The 24,326-nt window shown below is 40.3% G+C and overlaps 1 protein-coding gene across 3 annotated transcripts in view; it reads right to left on the bottom strand.

Moving 5' to 3' along the window:
- Nucleotides 1–24,326, bottom strand: part of epha3 (eph receptor A3) — a 147,255-nt gene that overhangs the window by 79,230 nt on the left and 43,699 nt on the right. For all 3 annotated transcript variants that reach the window (XM_054787917.1, XM_054787915.1, XM_054787916.1), the window contains exon 4: nucleotides 445–600. In XM_054787917.1, the coding sequence (XP_054643892.1) occupies nucleotides 445–600 (156 nt within the window). The remainder of the gene's footprint in view (nucleotides 1–444; nucleotides 601–24,326) is intronic.

The following is a 24,326-nucleotide window of genomic DNA, read 5'->3' as shown; positions in this document are numbered from 1 at the left end:
AGGGGAGGAGCCAGCTGCTACGCTTACGTCGCAGAGAAGCGACGAAATGCAACAAAATGCATACCTGAGAGGGTCAAAATGAATGCAGTGTACAAAAAATGTGCACATGTTGGCAGGTCTGCAATTGCAGATAGTTTAACCGAGTCTTGATGTATTTATAGTTGTGGATTTGTTTTCCAAAATTTAATCCCATGCAATATAATTCAGAGTAAGATGCATCTGGAAACATTTAGAGCATCATGGAACACTAAACCTCATTGACAGTCAAACTAATGGGGGGGATTATCAGTTCCTTAGGGCACGGTGTAGACAGGTTTTATTGGATGTTTTATTGCAAACTGAAAAATCCTTCCACACCACATCATACTTTTTCACTCGTGAGACATGAAACAGGGGTAGCTGATAATGAGATGATCAAAATGATGTGCAAACATGCACACTTACGAGTACAGGCCATGGAAGCCGGGTCTCCTTCAGCACGGAAGTAGTTTTTCTCGCATCCACAATGCAATGATCCTTCATGGTGAGCGTAGCTATGAGGCGGACACTTGGAACACTCCACATTTCCCAGCGTAGATTTGTAGAAGCCTGCCCTGCACACTGGGGACGAGAAGAAACAGAGACATTCAGTGTCATACTGAAGCTGCACATCGGTAAGCACCTAAGAGACACGTTCTCCTCCACAGCAGTGTAAGCCATGGACGATTGGTGGTATTCATTACACAGACACACACATACACACGGTCATGCACATTCAGACTCGGTGTATATCATCTGTTAATGTAACAAGAACCCATTAACTCCTTGTGAGGAAAGAAACAATGATTCTCTGAACTGTCTCAGTTTACGACTGCTTTGTTTATCAGAAGAGCAATGCAAATTGTGCACTAAGATAAATAAGGATGCTTCCTATAAATACAGTAATCCCTCGTTTATCGCTGTTAATCGGTTCCAGACCTGACCGTGATAAGTGAATTTCCATGAAGCTATGGAATGAATAAATGAATAAATGAATAAATCTAATATTTTCATAGTTAAGGACATACAAAACCTGCTTCCAACCTCCTAAATAGGTTTTTTGACATTATTAGAGCCTTTTAAACATGAAATAACAACCCTATAGTTATTTTTACACTCAATACAGTAGACATAATAAGAGAAAATAAGACAAATAAGACATAAATAAGAGTCATGCTCATGTGTGTTGCTGTAAATATGTTCCGGTGCTCGCGGAACTGAGTGGGGGCGGACAGGAAGTGATGTCGGGGGTTCAGAGTTGAGTTTTCGCTCAGTTTTAGTTTTAGTTAATTTAGCCATTAGTATGCTTGAAAATGCTCAATTTAGTCAAAAAATTTGCTTAAATATGCATTATTTTTTTTACTAATAATCAACTAATAATTCAATCACGAAAACAGCATGATTGATTACTTGATTTATTACTTCATATATTTTTGAAAAACCCTGATAAAGTAGCTGTGAAGCGCAAAGTGTGGAGAGATTATTGTATTATTTAGTCCCTTATTTACATGACTTGCTTTATATTGTCGCAAGGGTAGTTATATCATATTTTTTTGTATTCATTTGTAATTTGTGAACTATGTCAATTGGCTGACATGTTAAAAGAACATAAAAAATAACTATTGTACTGCACTGTGACAAATCAGTGATTTAACCCAGTGCTTCTCATGCAGTGGGGCGGGTCTCTCTGGGGGGGGGCGCGGCAAACTGGAGGGAGGACTTTCAGTATTAGCTCAGACCTGCCAACATGTGTGAATTTGTTGTACTCAGCATGCAATTTGACTCTTGAATACGGTTGTACGCTTCACTGCTCTCCATTTTGCTGCATTTCTCTGGTTTCCGTTTCGAGTTCAGTCTGTACAGTACAGATAAATACATTTATATCAGTTTCTCAATAGTATTTCAAATCGGGGGGACGCAAAAACATTTCTGTCCGCCTGTCGGACCATGACAGAAAATAACTGAGAACCACTGATTTAACCTGATACTACTGCACATGTACAGTACAAGAAAAAAACATGTTTTGCAGCTACAACAGAATGGTAGCAGAATATGTTGGCTCAGCAGAAAAGGACAACACTTTCCTGCAAATCCAGAGACACTGATACTACTACCTTATCCATCACTGACATTGGCTCACCACGGTCCCCATTGTACAGTAAATACTACACCCAGTCTAGTGTGTCTGTAGAATGACGGTTTAAATGGCCAAATGTGATCCTACTGGTGGAATGACAACCACAGTTCTTGCTGACACACCCAGAAAACAGACCACCATTCCAGGATGATACGCCAGGAAATTAGACATGACAGCAACAACCCCCGACCAATCAAAGAAAGAAGAAAGAGGATAATCACTGGGTCAGCAGAAATCCACCAGCATTACCAACCAGAAACGTAGACAAGTACAATGAATTAATTGCATCAAGGTGGCAACCTCTGGATAGCATCAGACTAGAGCTGTCCTACCTAGTCCTTGAGCATGAACTGATGAAGCCAGCTCTGATGAGAGGCAAAGCGTCTTCTAAGACAACCAGAACAGTTTAGGTGTGATCAATTCAATTTGCTGAGAATACAACTACCTGGATGAATGATGAAGGTGGCTACCGAGGGTAGATTATTTCATTACAGTCATTGGACAGCTAAGCACCGACCACTGCCCCAATTGAATCAGATTTCCTGTATGTACTAACCTGGAGTAGAATTACAAGTTACAATGTTGCAGTTTCGGCATTGGGCTATCCAATAATGCCTCGCTTATTGTAGTCTGGTTCCAGACCCAATCATGATGAGAGAATTTCCGCAAAGTAGGATTCCTTATTTATAAATGGAATATTATGATAGTTTGAGCATATAAATCCTGTTTACCACCTTCTATATATGTTTTTTAACATTATTAGAGCCCTCTAGATATGAGCAACCCTATAGTCTCCTTTACACTCGTAGTACCAAAAGATAGTAGACATAATATGAGAAAATAAGCCAGTGAAGACATAAATGTGTTCCCAAGTGGAGTTGACTGGGGTGCGGACAAGAAGTGATGTTTGGGGTTCAGAGTTGAGTTTTAGCTTTGCGTGGGTTGAAGTAGCCGTGTAAGGGATTATTTTGCCTGTTGTGTGATAGTTCAGACCTGCAATAAAAGCCTGTTGTTCAAGTCTTGTGGTTGTTTATCTCATCCAACATTACAATAACATTATTGACACCTAGTGAGCAGTGTGGAATACTACATTTTATCACAACACCTTTCAACGTGTCTTCTGAATGCCTTGTTCTTGTATTTTACTTCATTTAGCAATTTGTATGCTCAAAAATGCTGACTATATTCAGGAAAATTTGCTTCAATATGCATATTTTTTGCCTAATAATAGGCCGTTTTCAACAACCAGCCACCAATAGCATAATGTATTCATGAATACATTTTTGCAAAAATGTGATGGAGTGAAGCCACAAAATTCGAACTGCAAAGGACGACGTATACTCAAAACACAAAGCCTCAAAACCACAATAGAAATGTAAAACCGTTTGTTTATGCATTGTGCGTATTTGCTTTCATATTAAATAAATCATTTTTGTGACAAATGAAATTCAACAAATTTAGCAGGTTGCAAACTGTGTAACATACCGCTGCTAAAACTGAAAAAAAAAAAAAACAGAAACCAAAAAATTCACCATCCCGTTATGAACAACGAGCTGCTTCATCTCTAACGTACGACGTGAATACGTAGGCGGCGTTACCCACCAGAATTATATATCACAGTGAGGCTCTCATAACATTTTTAGTGCGAGAATGAATATCTTCTGCTTCACTTATGAAGTTTTCATATGACAGTCGTGATATGTTGTGTTTTCTTAACCACAACTGTAGAAATATTTTCCTAACAGCTGGAATCGGATAATACAAGTCCTGTTTTTCGGTGGGTCTGCCAGGAAAGAAAGGAGGGTGATGGCAAAATCAGATTCCACTCAAAGGAGCTAACTCCTCACTTCAAAATGTGTTCCACTGACATACACCAGCAGTGTGTGCAGGGGTGTGCTCAGAAAGTGTGATAGCATATGTGCACCAAGATAGAAACCCGGCACCTCTTCAGCTGACAGAAGCCCTTTTGCACAGCCTGTTCATGTTGGTAATGCTGTGCAATTATTCTAACTCTAAATGGAGTGTGCAGAGTTTGAACAAGGGAGGGCACAGGTGCCCCACTGTTATGCCGACCACTAAAATAGACACAGGGCTACGAGTGGGCATGAGTGGATAAACAGCTTATTTATCCACCAGCATGATTGTAATATTTGATAATACTCACCATAATTCTTCACACAAGGAAGGTCTGGTTTCAATTTATTGTTTAATTCGTTATGCTGAGTCTGCTGTTTTATTGAACCTTCTTGATGTATATTGAAGTCATTAATTCATATATTTGCTGTTGAGAAACCTAATTCATGGCAGACATGGCTCAGTGTTCTTGATCACACTGATTCTTAGCTGCATAGCAGAGCTTCTTAATAGTAGTTTAATGGGATTTCTAGTAAAAATCTCAAATGTCTGTTGGCATGTGTAAAAAAAAAAAAAATACCACACGCAATAACACATGAATCATCAAATCAATACCAGCGGCGGTAACAGCGTGTCTTCACAGAGAAATGCATGAAACGACTCAGAACCTCGTGAGGGTATATCACAGTGTCTCGCCCGTCTCGACAAATTGCCGCCTGAAATACAATCCCGTCATTCACTTGTGAAGAGCATCACAATTGCTCAGGCAAAGACACACACATACACACACACACACACACACACACACACTCACACACACAAAGACAACTGCCACATGATATGTTGGTTTTGTGAATAACTAAGGTTACAATTTTCTCAATCAATACCCCTGGTCATGGGACACCCTCATCAATAATTAACATGTCTTCTGCACAGCCGGGTGGTCAGATGTAGGCCCCGATTGAAACGAACCACTCAACATAAACGAAAAGCATTTCAACAAAGCTCAATGCTAATTTACATTGGAAATCCCATACACACGTTAGTCATTAGCATTTGTGATTTACATGGCAAAGACCTCCAAATATGACAACTAATTGCACATTTAAATGTACATTCCACCTAAACACATGATGCATAAGCATAATATACTTCAGGCAAACCGTATCTACATCTCCACAAGAGACAGGACTGACACACAGTACCAACTTCCTGACTGTGACACTTCTCAGAGGACAAACTGAACGCAAATGCATCCCTGCTGTCAAGAAAAAATCTGCTTCTGGCTCCAAAGTAGATAAGCGAGACGAGACAAGTGGTTTGAGAATAATGAGAGATACGGTTTAATAAAAACTTGCCTGCAAGGAGACAAATCAAAACAACCTTCTCAAGAAAATGCCTGACTATTCATGATAAAATGTTAGTTAATATAGGAAACCATCTACAGTGGATCTCCCCCTCCTGGGAGGGACAGAGACAATGAAGGTTATTTGAATCAGGTGATAAGCATGTGGAGGACTTGTGTTGGTGACAATAAGCCTGTCGCCTCTAGCAGATAATCATCGCAAGTCGGTGTGACATTAATGTCTAATACTAATATTAGTGAAATCAAATTGAATAATGGACACAAGACATTTTATAAGTGCAATAACAAACCATATTTTCCTAACACTTGCAAATGAGACATATAATATTATATAATAATATACGCACTATTGTCGCAAATTCTGCACTAAATGATTGAGAACTGTCTGATGGAATTTGTCCATTCCAGTGTGACTTTCTGGTCATGGTGTGTTTCGGACATGTTAAACATTAAGAATTAAGAATTATTACGTTTACACAGTCCAACATGCCCAAAAAGGAGTCTTTTAATCCATATATATTACCGATAATTCACTCACACCATGTTTTAACATATTTGTGAAAACTAGTACTAATTGGGCAACCTTACCTCATCATTGTGATATGCCTCGGTTATAAAATACAGTTATTGATTATCGGGATGAAACTGAACAAGTGGCTTTGCTCCTAGTTCATGTCCTGGTGACCTCTGACTTCAGTCTTTACTTATAAATCGATTGGTGTCACACTGAGAATGTGGGAATGTTCCTCCGTCATTGACCTGACGGCCTAAACTGAAGCTTCATTCCAAGTCGTCATTGCTCTCGGTAATCATGACTCAAACATCAGAGTTCAGTCTGGCAACAAACAGCAGTTGAGCAATGCGCCAACCCAACTATTGATTTCCTGTTTGCATACCACCTCGCGCTCATTTGTCATTCTGTCAGAAAAAAAAGGAAAGTATAATGGCCTAACTTCCTCTTGCTACTGATCCTCTACAGTTCTTCGATTGCATGCCCACCTCGGCTCATTTTTGTTTTGGAAGTTAGCAGTAAGAACGGAATAAGAGCATGTTTGTGAAGAAAGGGAAAAAACACATAGAGTTCATATTAATGTACCCTAGTTCCTCTTCCAATGAAGTTGATCAAATGCAAATTGTTGAAAGATATTCAATCCAACCAAAGCAGCGCTACCAAATTGCATTCAAGCAAAGCAAATACTGGCCTCATATGCTGGTCTATGTGTGATAATTATAACAGGAGGTCAAGTCTGAAGTGGCCTTCTCTTTGTTGTTGGTCTTTGAAATGTAAATGACTATTATAATCAACACATGTGATGATTTAAAGGCTTTTGTTAGCAGAGCCGCTTCACCCTGGCATGACTTTAACAAAAGACATTTTGGATTGAGAACTTTTTCAAAGACGCCACTAAAGTTACCACAATGTGGCGGAATCTAAAAGTGTAATAACATCTAACAGAAGTGAATATGAACATTAGAAAGCTCAGAGAGAGACGAAACGGCCACAACACTAGACTGTCGCGATCGTATCGTAACGTCTACCCAGGCGTTGTAAGGACGACAAAAACAATTTATTTTTTGACAAAACATAACAAGCAACTGTCGGCTTCAACCACAGCAAAACAACATCAGCAAACTGAACTGTCCTTTCTGCACAACTCCATCCATCCATCCATTTTCTATACAGCTTCTTCTCTTTAGGGTCGCGGGGGCATGCTGGAGCCTATCCCAGCTGACTTTGGGCGACAGGACTGGACAGGTCGCCAGCCAATGGCAGGGCACATATAGACAAACAACCATTCACACTCACATTCATATGGACAATTTAGAGTCGCCAATTAACCTAACATGCATGGAATGTGGGAGGAAACCGGAGTACCCGGAGAAAACCCATGCACGGGGAGAACATGCAAACTCCACACAGAAATGCCCAAGGGAGAATTGAACCCAGGTCTTCCCAATCTCCAGACTGTTACTGTGTTGGCCAACATGCTAACCACTAGACCACCGTGCAGTCCTCTGCACAACTCATCCTGCCATTTTCATGGCCTCACAAACAGTGGGAAATGTCAAAACTCTTTAACACTTCACACAACTACCAGGTTGCAACAGTATCCTTGAGCATGTTAAAGGGTCTGCTCCTATGAAAGCGACAGTGATAACTAAGCAGCGTACTTGTCTTATTATTGAGCTGGAGGAAGACCAGTATCAATGCTTTTCCTGCAGCTTCTCCTGCCTCTTCGACTTCATCCTCCCAATAAGCCACAGGGACAAAAGTATTTACAGTATAATGTGTGTGTAGGCGTGTGTGTATGTGTAAAGCTACTGTTGTTTGAAGGACAATAAAGTGGGCCAAAACAAGGGGGGCAAGTCCTATAAAACACACACACACACACACACACACACGCGGAGGCACGGATCAACTCCCTGCTGTATCCATCAAGGATGCAATAACCGTTTCCTACGCACTCCACACTCCAGAGATTAGCCGGGTCAGTGAGGAAATCCAGGACAACCAGCACACACGAGTAAGTCAGCGCAGCAAACCCACACACGCACACACGCACACACAAACATGCATGCATTGTGTGTCAGCGTGGGTATGCCTGAATTGTGCAGTGTTTGAAGATGACACTGACCCTTTAATGCCCTCACACTTGCCCATACATACGCACATTCCACACTTCCATTCCTTGGAAACAGACATGGGACAAGAAAACATTTAAAGCCATTTGCTTTCACCCATCCTTTACACAACTATTGTGCTGCTTTCAATAACCGTCCATGTACACCACACTCACATTCACACAAACACACTCGCTGTTGTCATCTTGGTGGGTTAGAGCAAGACACACCATTGTACTAAAATCCCCATGGTGACAATAGTAGCCAGAGCAACCATATCACCATTTCCAGGGGAATGTCACCAATACTTTCCACTAACCTAAACATTGCATCCTATTCTAAAAGACGCTACCTTCGTACTTTGCTAAGAGTCATTTCTTGAATTCAATAGTGCGTCTCGCATTCATTATCAAAGTGCTGGCACCCACAACTTTGCCGCAGATGGAAGCAGACCTGTTCATCGGTCTGTGTGTCTGTGTGCATATAATAATAAAGATGATTAAAAGATTCCCTTGCTGGAATCTGCCTATAGTGTCCCACTTCTACAGAACCACTATTCATTCTTTACAGAGACTGAGTCACCAGCGCCTGGATGGGCACTGTTTGATAACCATTGTACGAAAACTGAGACATATTTTTTTAAATAATTTCCATCGAAAACCGATTCCTATGAAAACTGATGTGTACAAAAACCGAGGTTCCATCGTGTATAAATACTGTAAATGGCTTTGTGATAATACAAGAACGTAATGCATAGGCATCATTTAAGCTTATCACTTCAAAAATAAAATATTTGAACATGCCGGAAGCAAACAGGTACACTAGCAGTCAAAAGTTTGGAGACACTTTGTCATGCTATTCAATATGAAAATGTCCCTAAACTTTTGGCTGAGAGCTCATAATGTGCACTTGCGATCTTATGAGTCACTCACTAAAGTCATTCGGACACTCGATTGACTCGAGCTGCCTGAAGAAAGTTGTGGATCGGGCACCCGATTCACTCGTTCACTCGAGCCACCCATCAAAGAGCTCATCACAGAACTCACACACACGCAACAGACTGTGAATTGGGTGGTACGGGAAAAAATAAAAAATTGCTCGAGTCATACGTCATAGAGCGCAAGCACAGAAATGCTTCAAACTTGACTTGTTACCCAGTTTCCTTTTTTAATTGAGCTAGAAGTAGCCAGTGGTGAGTAAAATGAACGAGTTAACAGAGACAGGTACCCGTGAGTCCCGATTCGGTACAAATCGTGCGAGTTGTGAACGACTCGCACGTCTCTACTGTGCAGAATAAGTGATTCATGCTATAGCAGCCACATTTTTGAATTTAAAATAAAATAGGTCACCAATGATGATGGGCGGGCACAAACACACACACACGCACACACACACACACATATGCACACCAATAATGTTGACCCACTTTACTGAATGTGCAGAGTCTGCAAGATTTGAACAAAGAAAATGATGTCTAATCAGCATGATACAAGTCAATTATTGCATCTAACTACAATTTTACTGAGGTTACAAAACACAGTGACTATATTTAATCATTTGTGACACACACTAACTCTGTCCCTAACCCTTAACTGAACTAATCTAATCTTTCCAACTATATGACCTCTACATTTAAATTCCTTATCATGTTTCAGATGAATAGAGGCCCACGTGGCTGCTGACACAGAGTCGCAGTCACAGGGAGAAGCCAGTGTGCCGATACCACTGTAGAAAACTCCACCAGGGAATACCACTTTCACTTCTGGAGCACCTGAGGACGACTGAAGGACACACACATATATGCACAAAGACACGCTGACAGACGCCTACACACACTCCTCAGTAAGGGGCCAGTGACATATGCTAAAGAGCCCCCAGACTCCCCTTACTTCAGACAACATGACAGTATTCCCCACTGCGGAACTCTGCACAGGCTCGTCTCAGGAATGGATGTCAGGGCCAATGAAAGAAACTAAGCTGTTGTCACCAGAGCACACACCGATCCTTACATTTGAGCAATAAGCAAAGTGGGTTTTGCTGTTTCCTTATCATTTAGAATCAAGAATTGACCCATTTTATTGTATTTTATTTTTACTTTTATATTGTACAAGTCTTTTATTGTTTTTTTTATTGATTTGTTTTGACTTTGTTTAGTGTTTTTTTTCATTTATTTTATTATAGCTTTAATTATTTTTAATGTATTATCCTTATTTGATTTACGAGTCTTTACCGTCTTAATTGAAACTTGTAGTTTTTATTATTTTTATCATATTGGGCAGCACTTTGGAAACTGTCTTTATTTATAAAATGTGCTTTACAAATAAAGTGGATTGGATTGCATATTATTTTTATGAATAACGCGGTTCTTTGCCTGTTCAGCTTGCTTAGCTTACTTTATTGTAATGTAAAACATAACAACAAAACATGAAACCTTTGTTTGACTTAGACGGCAATAACATATTTTAGAGCTGTCGTGTCTTAATTATTATGTTCAGACAGTTTCTGTTGTTAAATGTTCTCTTGACCACATTGTTTTATGATTTTTAAAAGCCATAACACCAACGTCTCATGTTTCACTATCTGGTTTTTGGAAGCAATAAGAACTTTAAGAACAAAATACAATAGTATCTCGCATAACGTAAACCTCCTTTTACGTAAATTCCACTGAACGTAAAGAATTTATGGAAAGTTTTTGCATCGTATTACGTAAGAAATTCCATATAACGTAAAGCGTCAAGTCGGTGCAAGTACAGAAATTCGATTTGAATAGCTGGCGCGACAGAGAGAGGGAAACATTTTCCATGACTAAAAGAGTACACTTGGTGACGCCTTCTGACGCTTCACGCTCTCATTGGCTGATTATCGGGGCACCGCCTACGCTCTCATCTCATTGGCTGACTTACACAGCGCGTACGTGAGTTTGTGTGAGAGACAGGCTTCTCCCTTCAACCTCTCTTCCTCATCATAGTCGCCCTTAAACTAGTTGATGTTTTTGTTTTTCAGTTTTATTCATTTACAGTAATCTTATTTATTACCTTATTTTATATTGGAATGTTACTCTACTATGTTTATGCTAACGTTTTCTTATATTTTCCCACCATATTTGGTGGACTTTGAATATTTTGAAGGGCCGAAGGGCTGAGTTTGGGAAGATCTTGGAACAGATTTGGCTATTTACATGTATTTACGCTTCGTATAACATAAAAAAACCCTCTAACGTAAACATTCTCAGAACAGATTATTTACGTTGTAGGGGCGTCTACTGTACATGTAAAAAATTGAAATTCAGTCAATAATAATGTTGTCTTGTTTTACGTCCCACGATTTTATGTTGTTTGTGGCACCTTTATGGCATTCATAGACAAAGCTGCTTCGACAATTTTATAAATGTAATAGATATAGTAAACATAGCCATATAAATTAAACATATAGTTTATATAAATATGGTTAGTTCAGCAATACTTTAAGAATTGCTTTACTGGTCATCAAAATGTACTTATTTCTTGCCACAATATGTATTAATTAGCGACTGAATGGAAAACGTCAATCGTATCTCTATAGCATCTCACATTTTGACCCAAATGTCCTTACGTCTGTGAGAACTCTTATTTTATTACATGACTCCAGGAGACTTTGTAAATAGTGTTGTGGAAAAATATATATTTACTGCCCGGGGGAATGTTCACATGCCTTTTGTGTCAAAGTTCAGGGCATGGCGTCTACTTTAAATAATTCTAATGACAGTGATGGAGAGAGGGTATCCAATACCTGATGGTGATAACAAATTGTCGTCTTTTCGGGTAATCTGGACTATTTTTGCATGCTGTCATACGTGTGGCCTTTGCACATGTTCAAACTGAAGTAGCTGCGGGTATCCTTTAGAATATGCCTATGTGCACGTGTGTGTCCAGTTGGTATGCATTGAGGCAGGTGTGTCAGCTGGTTGGGGCAGAGCAGCGCTAAATCACTCCTCAACTGACACACCTCACCGCAGGGTGCCCCGCCATGTGTTGGTGCACGGAGACAGAGAGAGAGACACCCAAGGGCAGCGGTTACCGGGTCACCGAGAGAAGGATGAACCTTTCTATAAATCAGCAACTTGTGATCTTACGGACTTGCATGTGTTGTATGTGAGACAAAACGGAAACAGTGTGAACGGAATGCAGGTTTTCTTGCACCGTATCGACAATTGCAGCACTGTACCTGTACTATCAACATTACGGGCAAAATACTGTGATAATACCACATTCTCAGTTCCTCTGTGATTCCCATCCTTACCGTGTGTGAGTGACAGACCAGCGCAGGTGAGCCAGACAGACCCAGACTCCCCGGCACGATCCAAGAACATATCAAGACTCTCCTCTTACTCTTGCACATTAACCATAACGCTCCTTTTGCCTCATCACCTGCAGCTTTCCTTTCCCGCTGCATCACATTTCACACAGACATCATCATCCACGCACAGGTTGATGAGAAATTCTTCTTCACGTGCGTTTTATATTTCAGAACTAATTCGACTTTCACGCTGACTTTGTGTTGTTTTTGCGCACGATTGGCCAAACGCTCGCAGACACCTCGGACACCTGCCACAAGTAAATCAAACACACGTGCAAAAGCGCAATGCATACACCCATAAGACCCGGAATCGCCTCGATGCTGATGGACGCAAGAATGGTCGGTATTTGCAGGGGTCCTCTCCAAACACCTCCCTGGACTAAACTTGGATCGCGCACAAACACAAATCACACTGTCAAAGAATCTTGTGGTGATTCATAAGAGTTCAGTGAAACAACTCTCCAGGGTCCAATTAACATCCAAAGACTTTTCAGCCGTGATGGGCACTCCTGAGTGTAATATACAGATAAAAGAAAGCTAGATGTAAAACATTGCTGGCATCTTCCTTTGTTGCTTTTCCCCCGCTGTGCTGGCACGGATTTCCTCCAGGTGCTCCTCTTTCCTCTCATAAAGCAAACATATTCAGAGTAGATGATATTTACTGATACAGTGGAGCCTTGGTTAGCGTCATTAATCCGTTCCAGAAGGTGCGGCTCTAACCGAAACGTACTCTAACCGAACTAAATCCACTCAATCAGTTCCAGAAAGCCAAAAATGTTCAACAAAAGACGTTTTATATGCAGAAAACAATTGGAAGGGCACATAAATGACAAATAAAATGGATAAATTAATATTTTAGGTTACTTTTACCTTCATTGAAGATGTGATGATGGTTATGGTTTAATTTAGGGAGCGTTGACAAAGACACGATGTGGCAGCGAGACCAACACGGACACCACCTTAGTGTTTTGCTATGAGTCATTTCATGAGTTCAGTAGTGTTTCTCACCTCAAGTCTCTGCTTTTATTTTGTTCCCGGCTGCAAAATAACGCAAAATGGAGTCAAAGAAACTTGCAAGTACCAGCATTTTGGTAAAGAAGGTGTTGTCCGTGTTGATCTCGCTGCCACATCACGTCTTCAATCCAGGTGAAATCAACCACAAATGTTTGTTTATCCATTTCATTCGTCAATTATATGCATTTCCCGTTGTTTTCTGCGTGTAACACTATCATTGTTTGACTATAAAAACGTGTTTTGTGTTAACATTTTTGAGACCCGTGGTGCAACCACTGATGACTTCCGGTTACTGTTTCCATGTATTAGCAAGCTGATAGAATACTACCTGGATGCTCCTCCCATTCCTTGTGGAAGTGGTACGCTTTTTGCTTCTTAAGTTCAGAAGAAATATATTTGAGGCTAACTGGTTAGCTTACTGGTTTGCTACCTTGTTATGTCGCAAGCTAGCATAAGAGTTGTGCAATGCGATGCAAACAATGAGTAATAAGAGTGTACAGGTCACTGTAGGGGTGTTATTTCATATCTACAGGGTTCTGATAATGTTAAGAACCACATTTAGAAAGTCATAAACAGGTTTTCTATGCTCTAACTATGAAAATATTCCATGTATTAACATTGAATCCTCCATTGCAGAAATTCATTTAACGCCGTCGGGTGTGGAACCAATGCTCTGCTATAAATGAGGGACGACTGCATGTACAATTTTTTAGCCTTTTAAATTTGAAAACACCTAAAAATATCAAAGTGTCCCCCCCGTATCTTTTGAATTTTAGAATGCGGCACTCGGGGAAAATGTTTGGACACCCCTGCCATAGCCCTTCTACACATACAAAAGCTGTCTCAGGGAGGCCATCAACAGTTTTCGACAGACATTTTGTTGTTATGATAGGCTATACATTCAATGGTAGCTAACGTCGCTAAACTTTGTCAAATCACTATCATTAGCTGCATTAGCTGACAGTACGTTCAAACGTCAGCACATTCTAACTGGGGAACTCGCTGCATAAAGCCCCTTTAGGACGTCCCCTAGAAGTGTACTTTTTGTGGAACTTGTGCATCCAACTATGTGGAAAAGGACTACAATACTGCCTTTCATGTCCACGTCTCCCAGTGCTCAGTTTAGGAGACAATCTATTTGTAAAAACTCGCATGTGAATCGCATATTCCATATACGGAATTATTACTCTCTATACTTTTAATCTTTGTAAGTTTGTGCCCTTGGGGTGTGGTGCAGCGGGTGGTTTGTGGCGGCGGGGAAGCGCAAGTTCAGCAGAAAGGCTTCTCCACGGCAGCACCCTCCAGTGTAAACAGTAGCGATGGAGCCCAAAGTTAATTTGTTGTAATGCTTAAAAGGTTTTACCAGTACTGCTGTACTCTCTCACAGTATGCCCGTTGCTCTCTACAAAACTGCTGTGATCATTCTCGGGTCTCATTAACAAGGATCTCTCAAGAAGATTTTAGTGTCACAACATAATCATACACAAGTTACACACGTACATGGACACACGCCTAAACCACTCCTCCGTCTTTGGGCAGCAAACACCGCGGCTGACTCATGTTATGAAGCTGGTTGGGGCCAGTTAATTGAAATCAGACAGTGGCAAATCTGTCATCCACATTTTGCTCCGCATGGCCCAGCTTGTGAAATGTAACTCAATGCTGTGTAAAACCAGCAATGAAATTCATTCGTCTGTTTTAGCATCTCGTGATGGTTTAAATGCTGTTTCAGACTCGGAAGAGCATTACTGTTGCAAAGAGAGCTGTGAAACCATCAGACTGAGCCTGCGGACATGTTTGTTTAATTTACAACAAGAATGTTACACAAGTACAGTATAACCGGTCTTCTTTTATCCAAAATAATTATCCCGTCATTTTACAGTGGAACCCTGGCTAGCGTATGCCGCGATTAGCGTGCTTTGCGGTTAACGTCTAAAATTTACTGCTAAATTTTGCCTTGGTTTGTGTGCGTTTTCCAGTTAGTGTACAATATGCCGCACGTCTTGTCATGTTAGTAATTCACTGCGTGAGTTCAACTGTGGGTTTTTTTTTATCACAAAACGTCCTTGTTAGCAACCTATTCGCTTGCTAATACATGGAAACAGGAACTAACTCATGGCAAAACCCAAAGTGGTGTCCGTGTTCAGTGAAGGTAAAAGTAACCTTAAATGTTCACTTCTCCCTCTCATTTGTCATTTATAAGCATTTACAATTGTTTTCTGCTTGTCAAACTATAATTGTAAAACTATAAAAACGTGTTTTGTGTTCATATTTTTGGCTTTCTTAACTGGATTTTCATGATTTCTTATGGGAAAAATGGATTCAGTTAGGGTACATTTCAGTTGGAATTGGGCCTTCTGGAACAGCTTAATGACACTAACCAAGGTTCTAACCCTTGTGGAACTATTCCAAAAAACTCAAATTTAAAAACACAGGATTGTTTTTAATTTAACTTTAATGCTATTTAATTTGGTCATATTAATTTGAGTTTTTCCCGAAACCTAACCCTTAATATCAGTGTTCATCTTTGTTGAAAGACAAATCCCATGAAGAGAAATGCATTAAACACCAATTTAAGTTACTAAATATGGTTCCAAACACAAAAAAGGACTATATATTTTTTAGCCTGGCAAAAAAATGAATTTTGGTCTTTTGTCACTGGTCCAAGTGATTTATGAACATTAATTACTGAGCTGCAAGAAGTTGGAGCAGTGTTTCCCATCGATTCATTTACTTGCGGCAGCTGGCCACAAATATATTTGGGCCGCTACAGATCGATTTGGCCCAAAACGCCTAATCTTAAGCCTAACCCTAACCGTACCTCCTAACCCTAACCCTATCAATAAACCCTCCCCTCTGGCCGGACTAATGCGTCATGGCGGGTTATGCAAATTAGACGATGACATCATTTAAACCCCCACAGTCCTGTGGGAATCACTGTGTAGCATTGCAACTCTGCAATGGGCGGGCAGGGCTATTTTAGGTAAGTTCAATACCCTTGTGCATTATTCTCGTTTTAAGCGGCTTTACTTGTTGTGTTTTTTACATTTTTGTCAATTAGTGTAATAGGGAGTATTTTTAACTCTTTCTCTAGGTGGCAGGAAGGCCATTCTTTCTTTCCTGAGCGCACATAAACATAAATACAATGGTGCCCTTCTTAATTTGGGGCCAATGGCAGGTTGAAAGGCGAGAGTGATAGATGGGCAGGGCTTAATCACCTTTAATCAGCTCTGTCCGTTAATGATGATATACAGCCGCCTTTTACACTTGCAGAATGTGGTGAGAAAGAGGAAAGGAAAGAGTGGAGGTCCAAGAAAGAAAAGCTGAATGCCCTTTGTGGGATTCATAAGTAGAGACAGATGCCGTCTGTCCTGCTTTCTTCTTTCGCTGCATACGTCCACTTTTGCTGATTTACGTAGAAGAAAGCATGGCATTCCTTTGTTTTTGTCAAACAGTCCAATTCTCATGTGTGTTTATCACACAGCAAAAGAAAACAAATGCCGTGGTAGCCTAATTTAGTTAGGTAAAAAGAAAGATTGGGTTTGTTTTGCTTTGTGACTGTCACTGCAATGTGAACATTCCGTGGAAAGCGTGGAGATGGATTGCACATCTGAGTGACATGTGAAGTGAATGCTAAAACATGCTTTTCGCCTGCTCCGTGGACAAACCAAAAAATACAAATATTTTGTGTTACAATTTTTTCCATATTTAACACAGGCGCAATCTGGCAAATAGGGCTGCAACTAACCAGGATTTTCTTAGTCGATTAATCTGAATTTGGTTGTTTAGATTAATGAAGTAATAGGTTAGGCCTTAGACCAGGGGTCGGCAACCCGCGGCTCTTCAGCCTCCTTGCTGTGGCTCCCTTTCCATCCATCCATCCATCTTCTTCCGCTTATACTGCCAGAGTTTTTGGGCATTTTTGCTGAACTTTCAAGACCCACAGAATATTGACTTTTAGGACTACATAAACATTCAAACTATCTAAAGAAACTTTAGACTCTCTTCTTTCATCAGAAAAAAAAATTCTGGCCTTTTTCGGTCTTTAGATATTGGCGGTAGAACATAGGGTAGTTTCAGCAAAAACACCTGATTTTGACCAAAAAACAGAAAACAAGCTTTTTCTGCAGAGAAGCAAATTCAAGCGGAGTGACGGTGGGGTCTGCTGGATGTGGGGATGAATCCCTGCTGCTGACCGATCCAGACGGCAGCCACTCGTCAGAAGAATCAGGGTAGGGTTCTGAGTTACCCGACTCTGAACTGCTTCCGGTGTCAGGCTCCGGTGTCGCGCCACATGGCTCAGCAACGCTAACCACTAGCTTGTTGCTTCGGCTGCCATTGTCAACCGCATTGTCCACCGCCAGACGAGCTTTGTGACAGTGTTAGCTGCCTGTATTTTTTGTCTCCGCTCGATTTCTGCATGTCTTTTGCCATTTTCCTCTCTCAACCCACAATCCGTCTTCTTCATAAACAATCTGTCGCTGCCTGATGGAGGAAAAGAGAAGTGTTGCCCCCTACTGGGAGAAATACATTGCCTACAAGTCACAAATTCACACACAAGATGAATAAGACTTTGATCTGTAACTTCCACAGAAAAAAGCAAAAGACGTCAATAGACGTCTTTGGCAGTCAACGTTACTTTTTGAAAAGACGTTAATAGACATACAGTATTTGGCATCGAAAGGGTTAACAATTAAAAGCAAAACTCGGAAAATCAATCCAAATGCACACACCAACAAAAACCAAGGTCATACGAAAACCCATCACAGGCCTTGTTCTTGTCACCTCTCCGGCTGTCATAATGGCCATCACAGGCTCAACGTTGTTGACATGCAGCTGAACAGCATTGCTGTCAGGGTGGCCAGAGACTTAAGTGTGGGGGGCCTGTCAGAGCGGCTGAGCCCTAAGACAATACCGTTACAGTGGGGATGAAGCCCGCATGAATGACCAGAGGAAATCATGGGGCTCGCAGGAATGTCCACCCGCTGGGCACACACATGGTATTTCGTTCTGCGAAAGGGTGATAACCCCCACTTACTCCAGTAACAGGCACGCAGAACAGTCTGTCATTAAAAAGAAATCTGTCAAAGAGTTTTGTTTGCAGACGAATGCAAAACGGAAGAGATGTTCCAATTTACGATCTTTCACCGGATTTCCAGCACGCGGTACAGTAAAATTCAGCTCTCCATGGCACAATTTGGAACAGTACACCCAGATCTGACTTGTTTTTCCACAGTGGGGTGTGTAGATGGGATAGCAACTTCAAATTCGTTAATATCAGGAACAGGAACACCCAGCAATGAAGTCAACAAGAAGATAAATGTGACACAAAGAATGAAAACTGAGACATTCAAACATGTGTGCTCTGTCTTCTTGACACATTTTTGTTTGTTACAAAACAAGGCTTCGGTGCGGTTGGTGTTCCTCCCATTCCATTACCATTGATGGATGGAAGTTACTTCCATTTAATATTTGTTTACCAGTCAGCGGACTGTGGAATGTATGTGGTTGGTAGCCCAAAGGTTACATACCTGAGTTAATTTGGTAGCTTTTATAATTTTAGGAAATGGAAACACCCCCAAATATATATTTTACTTCGACTTCCTCAAATTCTCAACTCAGAGCCTACATGAAAAATATGCTTCCACAGTTATGCAGTTCGGAATGTATTGAAAATCTCAATGTCAATGAATGAACTAGCTGGATATTTGTTGTTGCTGTCTGACTTTAATACTAATCAAAGACAATACATACAGAGAATCGATATTGATGAGCAATGAATAACTCTAAGGCATTCTCACCTGCACAAACCATCTTCTCTTGATCAAGCTCACACACACACACACACACACACACACACACACACACACAGAAGTAATCCATCAGTGCACTTGAAGCCATCTAGAACCAACCCCATGCTGCTCCGTTTCAAGCCAGACAGACGGCAACATGCACATGTTACAGCCTCATAAAGATTATCCAGTAGTGTGTGTTATACTCCAACCTGGATGCAGCCACAGTTTAATATATATTAATGGCTGGCATGAGTCTTACGGACCGAATTCACTGAACGTCTAACACCTTTACGGCAGAGAGGCTGATCTAATAGGAAACAGACTATGGTGACCAACTCAAAGTTGTGAATGGCTGTGGCTGTCACGCACTCAGCCACAGCCACACTTAACACCCCAGGGGCAAAGACAACCAAAGCACAATTTCCTTTCCCTACTTTTGATTTGTTTCCATTGACAAGAAAATAGCTGTGAGTGACCTTTATGTTTGTAAGCCTCATACTTACTGAAGGGCCTTACGTCCTCCTTAATGTTCTCCTTAGTGATCGATTGATGATTCATCCATTATCCAGTAAATGGACAACTATTTTGGCATTCGATTAAACGTTTTTTGATTAAAAAAGGTAAATATCTTCTAATTTCAGCTTTGCAAATAAAGCAGACGTACTATGTTTGTTTTTTTGCACACATCAGCTTTGACCTTGGAAAACAGTGATCCACATGTTTACCTCTCTTCTGATATGCTGCCGACCAAACCACAAACTGTTTGTGTGTGGTTCATATTGATTTGGCCTGTCTAGGGCCTAACCGATTACGAGATGAATCGAAAGAAACAAGTCTCACATCAATCGACTGAGAAAATCATTGCTAGTTGCAGCCCTGGTTCTCATTGTACACTGGAAATCGGGGATGTCCGACTGATATTATATGCCGATGTCGGCATAAAAATGAGATTCATATCGGTTTCAGTTGATATCAATATCTGTAATGAAGTTCTGGGCAGTATTGGTAAATCGCTAAAAAGTCAATATCGAGCATCTTTACTAGAAATTATGTTATGTGGATCACCCATTCACCAAATAGCGGCTGAAGATTTAAACATGTATCCAACACATATCAGTCACTTCACCATTTGTCACTGATTTGCTTTGAGATTTTATAAACATCTGCACTGATATATAGCATTTAAAAAAAAAAAAAAACATTTTACAGAGCGTGCTGTTACATGGGTCAAAACAAAACTGGTTATGACAGACTCTGCAGTGGAAGATCATTTTCAATATTTCCTGTTTGCAACCACAGGTTTTCACTTTTCCAAGTTAAGCGTGTATTTTAGAAACCACGATAACAACCATTTCAAGCCAAACCCTGATTTTTTTCCCCCAAACTCAACCTGATATTTCTGTAAAAAAAAACAAAAAAACAGAAAAACATTAGATTGTCAGTTTGGAGGACTTGTGGAATGTATCCCATTGCCCTTTCTAGCTAACGTATCACATATGGTCACAAAGAAAGATGTTTAAGAGGGCAGGGAAGAGTGGACATTAAATGATACAAATTGTATATTAAGAATGAATTAAATCTCTACGTTGTGATAAATATACATGGTAAGAGTCCCGCCATGACTGTCTACCCCTGTGTGAACAAACCATAAGCTTCAATCTGTCTGTGTTTGAGAAGACAGACAGATTTGTTTTCTTTCATTCCTAATTGCCAGAAAGCATGACTCTGCCTAATTTCCCTTCTGATCTAAACTACTGAACAGACGAGCTGTGATATGTCCAGAAACATACCGCGTATATGAAAACATCTTCCAATCTCAACCAGATGTTAAAAATCAAGAGTAATTAACTCAAAGTGATGCGGTATGCTCCATGGAACAGACCTCATCATTCCCCTGCGTTTAAAGCGCCTGCTGAGCTTTCGTTCTCGTCTTCTTTTGTTTCTTATTGTTTTTTATAGGCTCATAAATAGTCTAAGCTAAATGAGTGAGGCATGAGAAAGGGAGGCACCAAGGTGGTGATTGATGGCGTTATTATAAAGCGGCACATCTCTCTTAACAGAACTCTTGTCGGTGCTCCAAGTTGAATGTTTGAGCACACACATGCACGGTTAGGCAAAAAAATAGAGATGGAAACACAACTTGACGTGAATGATCGTATAATAGCCGCAGACATTAACATAAAACACGCAAATCAGTCACATTTATGACTCCATTCGGCGACTGTAAAGACTATATTACAGATGCATACTGGTTCTCAGGTAACACACACACAAACAGTAAGAATTAGTTGACTAAGTGAGATAAAGCCTATTTTTTCCTTAACTTTGGACAATTTGCGTTCTATCTACGAAAATAATGATCTAGTAGATCATTATTTCTTATCTTATTTGCTTGCGGAACCCACCATCACCCCTCAATGACAAGCGGGGACCCAAATTTTTCAACTCAAACTTCTCAGATTTGTTATATTTTAAACGGACAAACAGACTAGTTTGTTATGAGCAATATTGTACGAAAACCGAGGCAAAGTTTTCGTCGGGCATATGAAAAAGTGTACATGCGATCCGCACAAGGTTGAATCAAGGTAACTGGCCGCTCTTGTTGGTTGAAGACGTTTCACCTTAATCCCAAAAGCCTTCTTCAGTTTTAAAGGAAATAAATGTTGCCCATCATCCACATAACAATCGCTGTGAGACATGAACACACGACTTTCTCTTTTCTGTGCGTTCTAAAGGTATAAAAACAGACAAAACCACCAACCAACAACGCTCCAGTTACATATTGTGACCTGCATATTAACCAAGTTACAGCCACATTGTTATTATTGTTATTAACATTGTTACGCCGAATAACTACTTTACTGGTGTAGTGACACCTCGCCACACCACACCGGCTAGTGACTAACTGACTAGCTTCACCACGCACTTGCTCCCAGCGCTTCATTGCCGTACTCACAAAGAGTCAGGCCACTACCGAAATGTAACGCTAAATAGTGAATCTGCGGCCACTGCTGCTGTTTTTGTTTTGGAATTCGGAAAAGTTAACGCTGGGTGTAGCGTTCCTTTCTATGTTGCTATGTGAAATCAATGCGCCCACGAAGGAAATTCTGGGAATACTTCAAACGACCAAAATAAGGCAAAATACTGTAAGTAATACATGTTATCATGTGCTTGGTGCTACATGGTTACAGTATGTATGGAAAAACATGAAAGGCTGTTGGAGGTTTCTGGAGGTGTATTAAAAAGTGCAGTTTTTCCAGTTCTTATATGTCTCTGGTGGGTGTGTCACTACAGGTTGCTGTAGCCCGTGAAAGACCCTCTTGCATCACGATGGGTCGTTCAACTGGGTTCACATGGGTCGTGGCAAAACAACTCGACCTGGATGACTGAGAATCTACACAGACCAATTGATCACAATGTTGGCTTGATAATCGAAAGGTGTGTACACCTTCGACTGATTTACGAGCATTGTAATTAACAGCTTATTTCGTTGATAATTAGATGCAGCGCAATCTACTGGGCCATCAAGCAGCCATGTGTCTCTCATCACACATCTTTTCTCGCAACCTCTAAATCTCCTCGTGTGTGCCTGCCTGTGTATGTGCATGTGTCACTCTGCACGACATTAGCATGGTAAGTACATGCAGATGGCAGTCATAGCCAGTCACCTTTCAGGAGCCATTTACATGGAAATCTATGGATTAATTGGCCAAAGCTCATTAGAGTTGGGATTTCATCAATAACACACCTCTTACTCTCATGGAAACCAATAACCCATTAACTCATGATGTCCGGGTCCTGCTGAGGTTTTTTTTTCAAGCCACCCTAATGTAAACGTTTAAATAAAAAAAAATGTATAGATGAAAATAACCTTTCACTACAAAAAAAATGGCAAAAAAATGTGAGTAATTAAGACGGCCATAAAAATTTGACACTAATAAAGCCTGGGTTATGCTCAACATTTGCAATAAAAGTGACAGTTGTAATTATTAGATTACATTTTTTAGATTCGATTATTAGATTTGACGAAATTCACGACAATCAAACAATCCAAGCTTCAGCCCTACAGTCGTTCCTCACCACTTCACTCCTCACTAATTAATTTATCATTTGTGGTTGACTATGGTCTAAAATTACGAAAAAAATGCATATTTATACACATTTTAAAGATTTGTGTTATCATTAAGCAATTGCAAGCATAAGAGTGATTAAATGAACTAGAATATATATACAAGAAATTCATAAAATGCATTAATAAGAAGCATTCAAAAACGATGATATGTAGTGTTCTACACTGGTCACTAGGTGTCAGTAATGTTACATTGATGAGACAATAGTCACCACAGGAAGTACTGTACAGAAGTAAAAAAGGAACAACGACCACAAACTCACTGAATGCTAACATGTGAGTTGATATTATGTCTTATTTGTCTTATTTTCTCTTATTATGGCTAAGGTGACTCTAGGGGTGTTATTTCATGTCTAGAGGGCTCTAATAATGTCAAAAAACATATTTAAAGGGTCGTAAACAAGTTTTCTATGCACTAACTACAAAAATATTACATTTATAAATAAGAAATCTTACTTTGTGGAAATTCACTTACCAATTAACCGTGATAAACGAGGGATTATTGTCTAGTGAAATTATACTGTAGTGGAAAGGCACAAATGTCCATTATTTTCCCTCATTTTCCTTTTTTGTCCTCGGTTTTATTTTCTCAAATGCAAATGTTGACCGGGATGCCAGTTCCTACTGTTGACAGTATAGTATAAAAAACAACAAAAAAAATCAATCGCATCTCCTTAAACAGAGCAAAGGCCTTGTATTACTCAAAGATGTTCCTCCGAAATTATGTGAGAATTTGCACTTTGGCACTGGACATCTAGTGGCATAAGACGAGCAGAGTGGAGGAAATTGAAAAACTGGTCGCTCGTGTCGCCAACCGAGGCTCATGCTACCTTCACCTTGACAAAATACCTGCTGCCGTGTGTCTGAACAAGCGTAGATGAGAGGAAATGAATCGGAGGTGGTGGAAATCTGTGGATGATGAGTAAAGTAATCTTCTTGGACACATGCTGTGTGCCATTTTTCTCCTTTCTTCTCCACACTGCTTCCATGTCTGTTTGCGTGTGTGTGCTTGTGTGTGTGTGTGTGTGTGTGTGAGAATATGTGTGTATAATTTGT

The sequence above is a fragment of the Dunckerocampus dactyliophorus genome, chromosome 9, assembly GCF_027744805.1.
Source record: "Dunckerocampus dactyliophorus isolate RoL2022-P2 chromosome 9, RoL_Ddac_1.1, whole genome shotgun sequence".
Lineage (NCBI taxonomy): Eukaryota > Metazoa > Chordata > Actinopteri > Syngnathiformes > Syngnathidae > Dunckerocampus > Dunckerocampus dactyliophorus.
The sequence above is the reverse complement of the archived record's forward strand: the minus strand, read 5'-3'. Positions and strand labels throughout refer to the sequence as shown.